We start from the raw sequence: 15715 nt of genomic DNA on the forward strand, positions 1-15715 counted from the left end.
GGGGTTTTCCGCTCGCCCCATCTTCAGAGGGTGGGTGGATATGGATGAATGTGTGTCTTTGTGTATTTGTCATAGACTTCGTGAGTGTGGGTGGGTGAGTGAACGTGTGCATATGTGTGTATCTATGCATATACACTGCTCAAAAAAATAAAGGGAACACTTAAACAACACAATATAACTCCAATATATAAAACTTGTGTGAAATCAAACTGTCCACTTAGGAAGCAACACTGATTGACAATCAGTTTCACATGCTGTTGTGCAAATGGAATAGACAACAGGTGGAAATTATTGGCAATTATCAAGACACACTCAATAAAGGAGTGGTTCTGCAGGTGGGGACCACAGACCACTTCTCAGTACCTATGCTTTCTGGCTGATGTTTTAGTCACTTTTGAATGTTGGTGGTGCTTTCACACTCGTGGTAGCATGAGACGGACTCCACAACCCACACAAGTGGCTCAGGTAGTGCAGCTCATCCAGGATGGCACATCAATGCGAGCTGTGGCAGGAAGGCTTGCTGTGTCTGTCAGTGTAGTGTCCAGAGGCTGGAGGTACAACCAGGAGACAGGCCAATATACCAGGAGACGTGGAGGAGGCCGTAGGAGGGCAACAACCCAGCAGCAGGACCGCTACCTCCGCATTTGTGCAAGGAGGAACAGGAGGAGCACTGCCAGAGCCCTGTAAAATGACCTCCAGCAGGCCACAAATGTGCATGTGTCTGCACAAACGGTTAGAAACCGACTCCATGAGGATGGTATGAGGGCCTGACATCCACAGATGGGGGTTGTGCTCACAGTCCAACACCGTGCAGGACGCTTGGCATTTGCCAGAGAACACCAGGATTGGCAAATTCTCCAATGGCGCCCTGTGCTCTTCACAGATGAAAGCAGGTTCACACTGAGCACATGTGACAGATGTGACAAAGTCTGGAGACGCCGTGGAGAGCGATCTGCTGCCTGCAACATCCTTCAGCATGACCGGTTTGGCAGTGGGTCAGTAATGGTGTGGGGTGGCATTTCTTTGGAGGGCCGCACAGCTCTCCATGTGCTCGCCAGAGGTAGCATGACTGCCATTAGGTACCGAGATGAGTTCCTCAGACCCCTTATGAGACCATATGCTGGTGCGGTTGGCCCTGGGTTCCTCCTAATGCAGGACAATGCTAGACCTCATGTGGCTGGAGTGTGTCAGCAGTTCCTGCAAGATGAAGGCATTGAAGCTATGGACTGGCCCGCCCGTTCCCCAGACCTGAATCTGATTGAGCACATCCAGGACATCATGTCTCGCTCCATCTACCAACGTCACGTTGCACCACAGACTGTCCAGGAGTTGGTGGATGCTTTAGTCCAGGTCTGGGAGGAGATCCCTCAGGAGACCATCCACCACCTCATCAGGAGCATGCCCAGGCGTTGTAGGGAGGTCATACAGGCACGTGGAGGCCACACACAATACTGAGCCTCATTTTGACTTGTTTTAAGGACATTACATCAAAGTTGGATCAGCCTGTAGTGAGTTTTTACACTTTAATTTTGTGTGTGACTCCAAATCCAGGCCTCCATTGGTTAATAAATTTGATTTCCATTGATGATTTTTGTGTGATTTTGTTGTCAGCACATTCAACTTTGTACAGATGAGTGAGAATATTTCGTTCATTCAGATCTAGGATGTGTTATTTGAGTGTTCCCTTTATTTTTTGAGCAGTGTATATGTTTGTATGTGAGTGTGTATGTGCATGTATGTGTATTTGTGCATAAATGTGTACGTGGGTGTCCGTGGGGGGTCGGGTGGTCCTCGGGTGCTGGGGGCCCTGGAGCCCTTCCGCCAGCCTGTGCAGGGGGCACCGACTCTATGGGGATGGGGTTTTGGGGGGATGGCAGGAGGAGAGAAGCGGCAGAGAGGCGTGTAAGACTGCAGCTCTGCTTCCTGGTCTCAACCCTGGGTAGTCAGGTTTTAGGAGGGTTAATAAATTTGGCCAGATTTCTAGAAATGAGAGCTGCTCCATCCAAAGTGGGATGGATGCCGTCTCTCCTAACAAGACCAGGTTTTCCCCAGAAACTTTGCCAATTATCTATGAAACCCACGTCGTTTTTTGGACACCACTCAGACAGCCAGCGATTCAAGGAGAACATGCGGCTAAACATGTCGCTCCTGGTCTGATTGGGGAGGGGCCCAGAGAAAACTACAGAGTCCGACATTGTTTTTGAAAAGTTACACACTGAAGGAATTTAAATAACAAGTGTGTGCTGCTTAAGTCTTTAGGTTTCTGCATGTTTTTTTTATTGAACAGTAATGACACAAAACAAATGGAATAAGGAGTCCAATTATTAAATTTAATTAAATCATTTCAAACAGTTTACAGATTAATCTGGGTCAGGACTGCATGCCATGCCCGTGTGAGATGGCATGAAGTACTGTAACCTTCTAATTCAACTTACAGTTTCATATATTCACAGCTTATCAGTCTTGGTTACAGCATTATTATACTGTTCTCTCTATGTGTTGTACTCCCTAAGCGTGAACATAGATAAACAGCCAGCCAAACTCCTTTTCTAGGGCCAGGAAAGTGAGCGTACTTGCTCCTTTAATGACTTCATACATAGCAATCACATTGAACTGACGTCAATGAACTGGAGTGAAACTACAAAGACACATAAAAAAAACTCTCAATAGGTTGTAATACAATCTACAGGTAAGCACAGTTAAACACTAACACAAAAGACATCAAAGTAACCATCCTATAGATATATAATGTGAGATTAACACAAAAGTGCAGGTAACAGTTAAGCACACATGTATCATTGACTCAGAAGTTATAACTAGGGATGACACGATACCACTTTTTTATGTCCGATACTGATATTTTAAATTTGGCTATCGCCGATACCGATACAAATCCGATCTTTTTTGTATTATTATTTTTAAAAATTGTTTTTAAATGCCTGGATCAATTTTAGGTAAGTCAACAGTCTCTCACACAACAAAATCAAAATCTTTTAGTTGTCCCACATACAAGACTAAGGACCAGGGGGCAGAGCTTTTCAGGCAGTGGCACCAAAGCTCTGGAACTGTTTACCACTCCATCTCCATTTAGCTGACTCTGTGGAGTCTTTTAAAAAACAGCTGAAAACTTTTCTGTTTAACCAGACTTTCTGTTGACTTTATTTTTATTCTTTTTCTTTTAATATGGTAATGTTACATTTTAACATGGTGTTTTATCTGTTTTTTGGTTTTTTTTGGACATTGTGTTTTAATTATTGTACAGCACTTTGTGACTTTTTGTCTGTGTAAAGCACTATATAAATAAACTTTACTTACTTACAACAATTGCTCTATCACCTGAATCCTGTTGCTCCTATGTGAGAAGGTGATGCTTTGGCTTATGGTATGTTGCAAATTTCATTAGGGCTGCAACTATTGATTATTTTAGCAATCGAGTATTTTATTGATTATTCCATCGATTACCCAAGTAACTGGATAAGAAATACTTTTTTTGTATTACCAGTACATCTGCATATTTTAACTTCCGTACTGCAGTTTTTCCCTGTGTGAAACAAACAGGGTGGATGGAGCAGCTACAAAGTTCTCTTTTCTTCACTTACTGATCAGGTGGTTGATGAAGGACCTCCAGCTGTTTCCCAGTAAAGGTTTAATGGAGGTTACAGAGGGAAAAGCTTCATTTGGACACTAGAAAAACATTTAGTCCACTCCATCTGAGCTCACTGGCTCCGCCTCTTTGCTTGTGCAGACAGACTGCACGTAAATCAGCTGACTGCTGCTGTTGCGTCATCAGTGTTTATGTTGTTAAACTGGGGGCTGCGTGAGCGCAATCTTGTAATACTTTATATTTACAAGCATTCTCCTAAATACGTTTCTACTGCAGGTCTATATTTAGTCACTAATCAGGGATTAAAGTATCAAAAATATTTTGACGGGGAAGGGGTCCTTCCGGTACCGGACGGTCACCAGTGCTAATAGCTGCGCTCGCTAGCAGTATGTCCGGGAGCTGAAGTAGAGAAAAAAATAACAGCTGATTCTCAGCACAGCGAGCACAACACACAAACACGCAGAGAGCGGTGGAGGCAGAAAAACATGTCAGCGATGATCGCTCAGTGTCAAAGGGAATCCGTCGCAGCGAAGGAGAACTTTATAGAATCTGAGGGTTTTTTCTAACTCCTGATCTACTCCATTCCAGTAGGTGGCGGTAATGCACCTAAGCTGGTTTGTTCAACCGCAGACCCACAAGAAGAAGAAGATGACCGAAAACTGCAATGCAGCTAATGTGGGTCGGATCGGATTGCATTTTTATTTCTTTCCGATATCCGATCCAGTAATTTAGGCCAGTATCGGACCCGATACCGATACTGAATATCGGATCGGCGCATCCCTAGTTATAACCATTATATTCACAAAGGATGAGAGAAAATGTCACAAAACATACTATTATAAATCTCCATACATGTAAAGAATGGATAGAACTCACAGCCAGTGAGTTCTATCTGAAGGATCCAGTCGAAGGATTGTTTTGGATGTAACATAAATGACTTCAGTGTGCAGCCATGCCTTCCCCACAATTCTCAGCACTTCCTGCCTATACAAATGTCAAAATAAAAGCTCCAGAAATTTCTGATGAATATAACAGAAATACAATTCCTCTGTTCTTATTGCAAAATATAAACACTCAAGACAGAACAATTATACAAACCAGAATGTGGAAAACGGAGAATTTTTTTAACAACAGGGTGACCTTGAAGTCTCCATTTCTATCATTGTTTAGTCTTCATCAGTGTGGTTCATTGTACAGTCAGAACACAAAGTTCATGATCACACAAAACATTATAAGCTTCTGTATTTCTAATCAGTTATGTTTATCTTCCAATCAAAAACAAATTTCTCAGAGAAGTAAATGTACATAAGATATATATGTGGCATATATCATGAATATCCCAACAACACCGAGTCAATATTAATATAATGACCTCGTATTGGCGTAACCGGGTGTCGTCCATGGCAGGCCCATGTCTCTTCTTTGGGATCCCTCCACAAGTTACCACTTTACCATGGTTGAGGGGTCTGTGTGTCCCAGTGATACCATGGGCTATGTTGATGGGGCTTTGTGACCCTGGAAGGGTCTTGTTGGGACTTGTCTTTACTCAAATAATAAATCAGCAGCTGGCTCAAAATGCTAAAGGGCAGAAGGGAATTAAAAACTGTTATTTGTCTTAAATAATGATTGAACTAAATAACTATGCAGTGTCTGAAGCAGTGGGCTAAAGAATTCAAATAAAGGGATAGAGACACGGAGAGCAGATAAAATGTAAAATCAGAGGTCAGAGTGTTCTCACTCAGCTATAAAAAGATGCGTTAATCTTGGTATTCAGCTGAGCCATCACGGCTCAAATATGTCCCTACAAGGACCTTGGTAAACCTTGGTAAATTCAGACCTCAGTGATGCACTAATCTTATTGCCCAGCTTTCGTGGCTGGGAAAATATGTTTGGTACGTAAAGTCCCTGATAAAATCGCTAAAACACTGGACGTATTAAAGTGAGAGGTGAACAGTAAACGTCAACCCCCTCCCACTGCTTCAGGAATAGCCACGTTCTGAGAGCATTGTCTGCTCTGTAGGTGTTTTCCTTCCTGTTTAGGGTTTCTGGGCTGCCGATTGGATGTGCCAATAGGCTGGGACCAGCCTGTGCACCCACGAAGGGGCGGGCTAAGAGTTTAAACCAAAGCCCGCCCCCACCTGTTTTGTGCTGCCGATTGGACGAGCCGTGCCAAGGGGCTGGGACCAGCTCAGGGCACCAACAAGGGAAGGCACAGTTCTAAACCAAAGCCCGCCCCCACCTTTTTGAACCAATAGGGTTGTGAGTAGTAGTGAAATAAAATGTTAGGTTAGCTTAGAGGAAGTCGTCTTCTCAGTAAGGTTGGTTGTAGGTAACTGCTTGCAGACTGCGATTTTCTGTGCTGAGAGGATCCATGTACGTGTGGTTTTTCTGATTCTTCAATATATATATATAAAATCTCTTGCATAAAGACTAAAGTGTTTATGACTCATTCCTTCACAAGCAAAAAACATACAGTGACAGTCTCCCAAGGCAACCTGGTACAGGGTGAGGGGTCAGATGAAAAGCAGTTATGAAGAAGTCTATAGAAGGAAAATAACCAAGAAATTAATTTTTCCTGCCTGGGACACAGTTACCAGGGCCCCACCATCAAGCCAGGCCTGGAGGAGGAGCTTGAGGGAGGGGGCCTGGTTGCCAGGCTTTAGCCCATGGAGCCCATCTAGAAGAGACATTGGCCAACCTTCTCCTTATTGTCATGTTTTTATATGAGGGTAATTCTCTTACAATTAATAATTCATTCATTCTTTTTTCAAATTCTCTATACAGATTACAAGAATCAAACCAATGGTTTCGATCATGTGTGAAAGTGAACACATTGGCCTTGGATGATGTTCGAATTATTGTCTCAGTGCACCCTGCTGGTGACTGTAACTGAGTACTTTTATTCTCCTTTTTAAGTACTTGTACATGTCAGTACTGCTCACTCATCTTGTTTTTGTCACTATTGGTTTAGAGAGTTAGTTTCCTGACTTTGAATCTTAATAGTTAACTACAGACTAGATTAAGAAAGCTGACATGTTACTCAGTGACTACGTTGTGAATCATTAAACAGAACTTAAACTTCAGCTGCTGCACATTAACTTTGTTGTTGAGCAGAGTGCAGACTGGTAGCAAGATGTAGTTTGTACTGCTGACTGTACTTATGTTCACTGATGTTTGCTGCACTCTGGAATGAATGAGATATTCTTCAGTTTATATCAGAAGTATTAGATCCTGATCAGGGAGCCTGCAGTCTGTTTAACACTCAATGTCAGTCTGTTTCATCCTCAGCACGTATTTAAGTGAAGGTTAAAGTCTTCATCCACAGTCTGTAGCTGCACTCAGCAAACACACCTTTAACACTCTTTTATTTTGTGTTCACTTTATTCAAACACACACATTAACTAACAGGAGCACTTTGCTACACATCCTGTAACACAAACTCACAGTTTTCTCCTCGGTCTCCTTCTCCTAAAAATCAGCTGATTGTGAGGGTTAGGTAACTCAGACACTGATTAATTTCCATTCAATCCTTCAAACATTGGTGAAACGTTTCTAGTGAACGGTGTTTGTGTGTTTTAAAAGTCATAGAATCATACCTGCTTCATTTATGGTGTCTGCTTTTTGGATCTATATATAACTCAGTGTGATTCCACAGAGCACAGTGATGACTTTTCACTCTTTAAATAAGCAGACTGACTGACTGCAGGTTAGAACACCTGTGGTGCTGATTACAGGACAGGTTTCCATTAGCACGTACTCTGTGCGACTCAACTTGACATGGTCTTGTTTTGTTTACATTACAATTGAGGACCAGCTTAATGTGGGTGGAGTTGTTATATTAACATGGGCAGTAGTCTCTTAATGTAGTTTGTATGCAACTCAAACATAACAATGTCTACACTGCTGTGTTGTGCAATGGTACCCGTGAGCAGCCGTTAGCTCGGAGACGTCATGATAAACCTTCTCATTTCTCATGTCTCCCACCAAGCACAGACATGTCTGCACCGCCTCATTCGACCACAGTGTTGGTTTGTTGCTGTCTGGTTTTAAAAATGATGCAGTTGATTCTGGTGAAGAAGTCGCTCTCATGACTCAGCTAGTAACGATACTCCCTGTCCAATCAGCAGCATGCTGTTTTTTGACATCACATTTTTGGATCGCTTGGAACCCTGGCTGAGTGGGTACAAAAAAGTATGTGGTACTACTGGAAAAGCCTATAAATCATTCTGAGTTGAGTCGAGCCATGCTGAGTAGGTACTAATGGAAACATGTTTATAAGTTTGACACGTCCCTGTGGTCGCCTTAGTTTCATTCCTTTCTAGAAGAGCCATTGTTCTTGTCCAAGTAGGATTCATTAGTTTTTTTTTTAATTATTCTGTTGAACCATAACTCAAAAACAATGTTTGATTTTAATGAGAAAGTAATTAAAGCTAAACCCTCTCAGACCTCTGTTACTGTGTGTTACTGTGTGTTGTTGTGTTATTCCCACAGGTGGACTTTGAACAGAGAAGACAGGAATGTGGTTGCTAAGGTGTTGCCATGGGCATTGACGTCACACAGGTAGGGGGCGTGGCCTGTATAAACAGGCCGACACAAACAGGTTTATTTAGTCTGTGGCTGTTTGGCTCAGAGGTCACTTCACCCAGACTCACTTTTATTTTTGAGTGGATAATTTTTGCTCCTGATGATCTGAGGAGTCTTTGAGGATTGTGGAGATGGATCCAGAACCACAGTGAGTGTTTGAAACCTCTTTCAGTGTTTGAGTTCAACAAGCCGAGCTCTGCAGCTCTCTCTCTGCTGCTGCTTGTCTCTACATGTTTCCTCTGTGGGTGTTTCTGCTGCTTCTTTGTTCCTCACTGTGAACTCTGATGATCTTCTTCATCATGTAGCTGATGGTTGATGAGGAGATTGTTCGGTTGGTGATCTGTGGAGATCATTCAAGCTCCAAAGCTTTTAAACATTTAGATCTTCTCTTGATGTCGGCTCTCTTTATGATTTCTGATCGTCCTACAGTCCCACATACCAAACGTCTTACACAACTTCCTCCTGACACAAAAGTGTCAGTGAGAGAGCGCTGAGCACACAAACAGCTGGTTTACACATTAACAACGTTTCTAGATTTTCATGTTGGTTCAGTTTGTCTGTGCAACATCTGCCACTGTGATCCAGATGTGACAGAGGTGTGTGTCAGTGTGTGTGTGTGATGTGTTGTAGAGTCAGCTGTCAGTATCTTTGTGTTGAGTGTATCTGTAGCTCCATAAAGACAGCATGCAGAGTGTCTGATAATCAGAGGCTGCTTTCTCTCTCAGACTCTGTTCACTGATTATCAGGACATGTTGTTGTTCTGCAGGAACTCAGTTAATGATCTGAGCTGTAACAACGAGGAAGCAAAGCTCAAAATGATCTCCTGCTGATATGAAAACCTCTCTGAGGACTTTTCATCATAAACAAACCTCACTGCTACACCTGCCTCCACCTCACTCACACATGTTCTGGATATTTGTCTACATAAAAATAGGAAAAACAGAGAAACTCATAAAACATTCAAAAACTTCTCATGCTGCTCTGTGAGCTTCATGATCTGCAGATCATGCAGACTGTGATGCTGAGAACACAAAGACACAGAACACAGACAGGAGCTACCAGAGAACTGTTTCATTCAGAGGCTGCAAAACACAACATCCAAAACAGAACAACCTCAGGGACAGACAAACCCTACCCTAAATAATATTGCACGCCCCACTTTTCAGTTTTTTATTTGTTAAAAAAGTTTGACACATCCAATAAATTTCATTCCACTTCAGGATTGTGTCCCACTTGTTGTTGATTCTTCACACAAAATTAAAATTTTATATCTTCATGTTTGAAGCCTGAAATGTGGCAAAAGGATGAAAAGTTCAAGGGGGCCGAATACTTTCGCAAGGCACTATATTTCCTCTTTTCGTTGTCTCTTCAAAGAGGGGACTCTCATGTAATTTAATCAAGTTGTAGAAGCCTGTGGAATAGGGAAAAATAATCTTTTGCGCTGTTTTCAGTTAAGAGATTTTGTTGAAAAAGAAACAACTTTTCTTGAGGACACTGAGATCCCGGGTATTGAAAAGCTGTTTTTTGGAATTCGTGAAGTGTCACTAAGTATGTGTTACAAAACATTAAAATGTCATAAGTCTGACTCATTAATAACTCTGGCTCAGACCTGGGGAGAAGAACTGGATACCGAGATCACAGAAGAAATGTGGAGCAGTATTTGGAACTCTGCCAGAAAAATTTCTATTTCTAATCGTTCCTCTCAACTCAACTCAACTTTATTTATAAAGCACTTTAAAATGCAAATGCAGTTGGCCAAAGTGCCGTACACAGCTAAGAACACTGGGCTTTACAATTTAAATTACTGCATAGAGCGCACTTGGCCCCAAACCAGGTGTCTAAGTTTAAACCAGGCTCATTTCCACGGTGCCGTTAAATGTAAAATGCATGAAGGTAGCCTGAAACACTGTCTCTGGTCATGTCCAAGATCCAGGCATACTGGGAATCCATTTTGGTCAAAATCAGGAAAATTATTAAAATTAACATCAGTCTTGATCCAGTGTCTCTTCTCCTTGGTCTACTGAGTAAATATATTAAGAACAAAAACAAGAGTAAGTTGTATAACATAACAAACCCTTCTTGGACTATACACAATGACACATGCATTTATTACCTCTTAAGACTTAGACTTAAAAAATTATGAAAAAATATGTAAGCCCCCTATAAATTCTTTGGTCTTTTTTTTTTCTTTTCTTTTCTTTCCTTTTTTAATTTTTTTTTTTTTGTATTTTTTTAACCTAGAAGAAGAAGAAGAAGAAGAAGAAACAGCCTTTATTGTCCCACAGAGGGGAAATTTGGGTGTAACAGCAGCCGCAGTTATTATAAATATAAATAAAGATATAATAATTCACACTATTAAGAAAAGAATATATATAAAATCAACAAACAATATTAACCTTAATACTACTAATAATAACACTATATACAATGTACATGATGTGCCTGTGTGTTGAACCTTAACAGGCCGGACTATTTACAGTATATTATATATTATCCTACATTGTGTAGGCTATTGTGGTTTTTGTTGGGAGCAGTGATGGTTATAAAGTCTTACAGCTGCTGGGAGGAAGGATCTGCGGTAACGCTCCTTTGTGCATTTAGGATGCAGCAGTCTGTCACTGAAGGAGCTCTCCAGCTCAGCAACAGTTTCATGCATGGGATGGGAGACCTTGTCCATCAGTGATGTTATTTTGGTCAGAGTCCTTCTGTCTCCCACCACCTGCACTGAGTCGAGAGGACATCCTAGGACAGAGCTGGCTTTCCTGATGAGCTTGTCTATCCTCTTCCTCTCAGCTGTAGACAAGCTGCTGCTCCAACATACTGCTGCATAGAAGATGGCTGATGCCACCACAGAGTCATAGAAGGTCTTCAGGAGTGTCCCCTGCACTCCAAAAGACCTCAGCCTTCTCAGCAGGTAGAGTCTGCTCTGACCCTTCCTGTAGAGCGCATCAGTGTTATGAGTCCAGTCCAGTTTATTGTTTAGGTGAACACCCAGGTACTTATAAGAGTCCACTATCTCAATGTCCACTCCCTGGATGTTCACCGGTGTCCGTGTGGTGGGTCTGCGCCTGCGGAAATCCACCACCAGCTCCTTGGTTTTAGCGGCGTTGATCAGGAGGTGGTTCCGCTGGCACCAGTCCACAAAGTCCTGAGTCCACTGTCTGTACTCTGAGTCATCCTCACCTGTGATGAGGCCAACTATGGCAGAGTCGTCAGAGAACTTCTGCAGATGGCAGCGTGGGGAGTTGATGGAGAAGTCTGCAGTGTAGAGGGTGAAGAGGAACGGTGCCAGCACAGTTCCCTGTGGGGCCCCCGTACTGCAGACCAGCCTGTCAGAGACACAGCCCTGTGTCCTCACGTACTGTGGGCGGTCAGTGAGGTAGTCCAGTATCCACTCGGAGATGTGGTGGTCCACTCCTGACAGTTCCAGCTTGTCTCTCAGAAGTCCTGGCTGGATGGTGTTAAAAGCACTGGAGAAATCAAAGAACATGATCCTCACAGTGCTTCCAGGCTTCTCCAGGTGGGTCAGAGCTCGGTGCAGGAGGTAGATGATGGCGTCATCCACCCCGATGCCAGGCCGGTAGGCGAACTGCAGCGGGTCCAACGAAGACGACACCATGAGGCGTAGATGGTTGAGGACCAGCCTCTCGAGGGTCTTCATTAGATGCGATGTCAGGGCTACCGGCCTGTAGCTGCTAAGATCCTTTGGATGTTTGGTCTTTGGTACCGGTACCACACAGGAGGTCTTCCACAGTTGTGGTACTTTCCCCAGCTTCAAGCTCAGGTTGAACATGTATCCCATGATGCCACACAGCTGATCTGCGCAGCACCTCAGGAGCCTGGAGCTGATGCCGTCTGGACCAGCAGCCTTTCGCACCTTGATCTTACGTAGCTCCTTCCTCACATGATGAGTTGAGAGGGACAAGATGGAGGTGGGGGGTGGGGGTTGTGAGATGGAGTCCTCAGAATTGAAGGGGGTGGGTGATGGCTGAGAGCTGAGAGGTGTGAGGTCCCAAGAAGAAGAAAGGTTGGCAGTCATTAAAGATGGTGGGCCTGACAGCAGGGGGGACTGGGCTGGGGGAGGGGTGGGTGGCTGGTCAAACCTGTTAAAGAACTGGTTCAGGTTGTTAACCCACTCTAAGGTGCCGTTTACACGAAGCCGTTTTCACTGGAAACGGTGTCGTTTTGATGCGTTTCAGCCTTTCGTTTACACGATGGCGTTTCAGAAACGATCCGCGTTTACACGAGGACATGTGAAACGATGAAAACGATGTAGTTCCCATGCCAGGCCACAAGTTGGCGTTGGTTTTCTCTTTGCAAAGTTTGTTTACGCAAGACGCGCATGCGTGGAGTGACACAGTAGGTAGTGCGGCAAATTGTTCATTACTAACAAAACGGCCAATGTGAGAGGTTTTGTGTGGACCGATGATGAGGTTGGATCGCTGCTGCACAGAACGCTGAATTACAAAACGGTAAAAACACAGGAAAAGCATAAGAAGCACTCGTGAATCCGCGAGTACTGTTTATCAGTTTGCGCATGCGCGAAAAACTGGCCGTCGCAACCATAGTGCGCATGTGCGAGTCGAGCGTTTTCAAATCACCCCGGTTTCAAGTGTTTACACGAAAACGCAAGCCGGTGCGTTTCTGAAACGCTCCACTCTGGACCCCGTTTCTGAAACACATCGTTTTCACTCTGTTGTCGTGTAAACGCAAGGCCGAAACGCATCAAAACGACACCGTTTCAAAATGAAAACGGTCTTGTGTAAACGGCACCTAAGTCTCCCACAACCCTAGGGCTTGGTTTGTGGCCTGAAATTGAGTTCAAACTCCTCCAAACCCCACTGATGTTGCTCTGCTGTAGCTGGTCCTCCATCTTCTTCCTGTAGATGTTTTTCCAATCCCTGATTTTCCTTCTCAGATCCTTCTGCACGGCTCTCAGCTCCTCCTTATTTCCTGATCTAAAGGCTCTCTTCTTCTCCTTCAGGAGAGCCTTTATTTCGGAGTTGATCCAGGGTTTGTTGTTTGAAAAACACCGTACCCTCCTGGTGGGCACAGTGTTTTCCACGCAGAAATTGATGTAATCAGTGATGCAGTCCGTGATGCTGTCGATGTCCTCCCCATGAGGGGCACAAAGCTCTTCCCACACAGTGAAGCTAAAGCAGTCTCTCAGAGCTTCTTCAGTCTCCTCAGACCATTTCTTCACTGTGTGTGTCACAACTGGTTCTCTGTGTACCAAGGGTTTGTACACAGGCTGGAGATGAACCAGGTTGTGATCTGAGCCCCCCAGGGGAGGCAGAGGTGATGAGCTGTATGCCTCCTTGATGTTGGCATACAGTAGATCCAGTGTGTTGGTATTCCTGGTGTGGCAGGTGACATACTGGGTGAAGGTGGGGAGAGTGGAGGACAGGGAGACGTGGTTAAAGTCCCCTGAGATCAGAAAGAGGGCCTGTGGGTGCTGTGTTTGGAGTCTGCTGGTAGTAGCATGGAGGACATCGCAGGCTGCAGCAGCGTTAGCAGAGGGCGGCACATACACAGTTATCACAATAACATGTGAAAACTCCCGAGGAAGATAGTGCGGTCTCATACCAACAGCGAGCAGTTCAATGTCCTTACTGCAGAGCGTCTCTTTGATGGTTAGATGTCTGGAGTTGCACCATCTATCGTTTACAAACACAGCCAGACCCCCGCCCCTCTTCTTACCACTCTCCTTGGTTCTGTCGGCACGGATCAAATGAAAGCCGTCCATGTTTATGTGTGAGTCCGGGGTTACCTCGGTTAGCCACGTCTCCGTCAGGCACATGAGGCTGCTCTCCCGGTAGCTCCTTTGATGTCGCGTTAGCGCCGCCAGCTCGTCCACTTTGTTGGGAAGAGATCTCACGTTTCCCATGATGATGGACGGGATGACGGGCCTGTACCTTCTCCCCTGGCAACGACGACCTATGCCCGCACGTCTCCCGCGTCTCTTCCTTCTCAGTTCGCGGGGAATATCGAGTCGTTCAGCAGGAGCAGGCACAGCGGAGCTCCCGATGGAGATCAGCTGGTCCCGAGAGTAAACAATAGGAGCGTGGCCACTCTCGCAGTCTCCAAACATAAACACCATAAAAAGGGTAAATAAAAACAAAGTTTTCCAGAAAAAAGTCTGCTCCATCATGAGGAAAAAGAGCAGAAGATACAGAAACACAAAAACACATCTAATACTAAACAAAATGAGAAAAAACACGGAATTAGTGCGGAGCTGCTGAAACTGGCTGCCTGCTCGCGCGGCGCCGGAACTACTTTTTTATTATTTATTTATTTTCTTGTAGACTGTGCTGTTGACCCTTTGGGATGTGTTCTGTTCTTAAAAATGAAAATTAATAAATATATTTGGAAAAAAAACACAAATATGGAATTACACTTCATGCAGTAATCTCACAGTACAAATAAATACCATGTGCCATTTAAATGCAATAAGATCTGCTATAAGATTATAAAATTGACCAAAATCAAACATATAATTCTGTACAAAAGTCTTGAGCCACCCCTAATTTCTTTATATTTTGTTTTGAGGGATTTAAATAAATAACAGCATCGGGCGTGTGTATAAAACCTCTCTCCACTTAGTATCTGTATCTGATGGGGAAACGCAACTCGACGGAATTCCGGAAGAACCCTGAAGTTTGAAATGCTACAAGCTGCTGCTGATTGGTCAAATGTGAGAACGTCACTATCGCTGACGTAAGCCCGGGCTTCATTTATTGGCTGGGAGAAGTCAGTGAAGCGTGGGGAGGGCCATGTTGGGGTATCCATTGAAGTTACCATATATGGTTTTCCGCCCTGATGCTGCGTTCCCGTTACCGTGGAAACTGCGTTACAGAGTCGGACGAGCTAGAAAAACAGGATCTGTTTGTTCCCCAGCAGGTCAGAGTCATTCGTCCATCACTAACAGTACAGCTGCTGTTTCATTGGTGGATAAAAGCAGCTCTGAAGCGCGTTCACAGCTGGAGCCGCTCAGTGCTCCGCTCATTCATTCACAAAGAAACAAATAAACTGCAGTCGTAGTCCTGATTAAGAGACTTTCTACTGTGTATTAGCTCTGCTGCTACCGTGGATCATGAAGATCGGCTTCTCCAACTGTGAGACTTAAAAATCCTGACCTGCAGGTCGCAGCTGAACTCCAGATTTCGGAATTCCCATTCAAGCAGAACGCAACACCGTCAGAGGAAGTGCTGAGAGAAGACGAAGTTCTGACGGTGACTTTGAGCTTTGGTTAAAATGTGCTTTAATTAGCTCGTTAATGAATGTAGTCAGGCTTTAAACTCGGGTTTTTGTTGTTCATTGAACGTACCAACATCCTCAGACATTCATAACGATCTCAGATCATCAGAACACGGAAATGTCTGCTGGAACATCTGCGGCACTCTGGTTGCTGTTTGTCAGCATCGTCTTCGTCTCTGCAGGTGAGAGCTAGCTGTTACACACCAAACTGTGTTCATCCCTCTGACAGAGGAATAAAGAGTAGGCCATCAACAACATGGTTCGTATAAA

The 15715-nt window shown here is 44.1% G+C and overlaps 1 protein-coding gene across 2 annotated transcripts in view; it reads left to right on the forward strand.

The window, feature by feature from the left end:
• Positions 1–8219: 8219 nt before the first annotated feature.
• LOC115777897 (coxsackievirus and adenovirus receptor-like) overlaps positions 8220–15715 on the forward strand; it is a 35622-nt gene continuing 28126 nt past the window's right edge. Inside the window, exon 1 of one of the 2 annotated variants that reach the window (XR_004019698.1) lies at positions 8220–8336. Coding sequence is in view for 1 of the 2 variants with exons in the window: in XM_030725924.1 (XP_030581784.1) it covers positions 15564–15627 (64 nt within the window). In the remaining variant the exon portion in view is untranslated. Of the gene's footprint in view, positions 8337–15392; positions 15628–15715 lie in introns of those variants that run through there. The other variant, XM_030725924.1, reaches the window with a different exon arrangement.

Source organism: Archocentrus centrarchus, unplaced genomic scaffold (assembly GCF_007364275.1).
Source record: "Archocentrus centrarchus isolate MPI-CPG fArcCen1 unplaced genomic scaffold, fArcCen1 scaffold_84_ctg1, whole genome shotgun sequence".
Taxonomy (NCBI): Eukaryota; Metazoa; Chordata; class Actinopteri; order Cichliformes; family Cichlidae; genus Archocentrus; species Archocentrus centrarchus.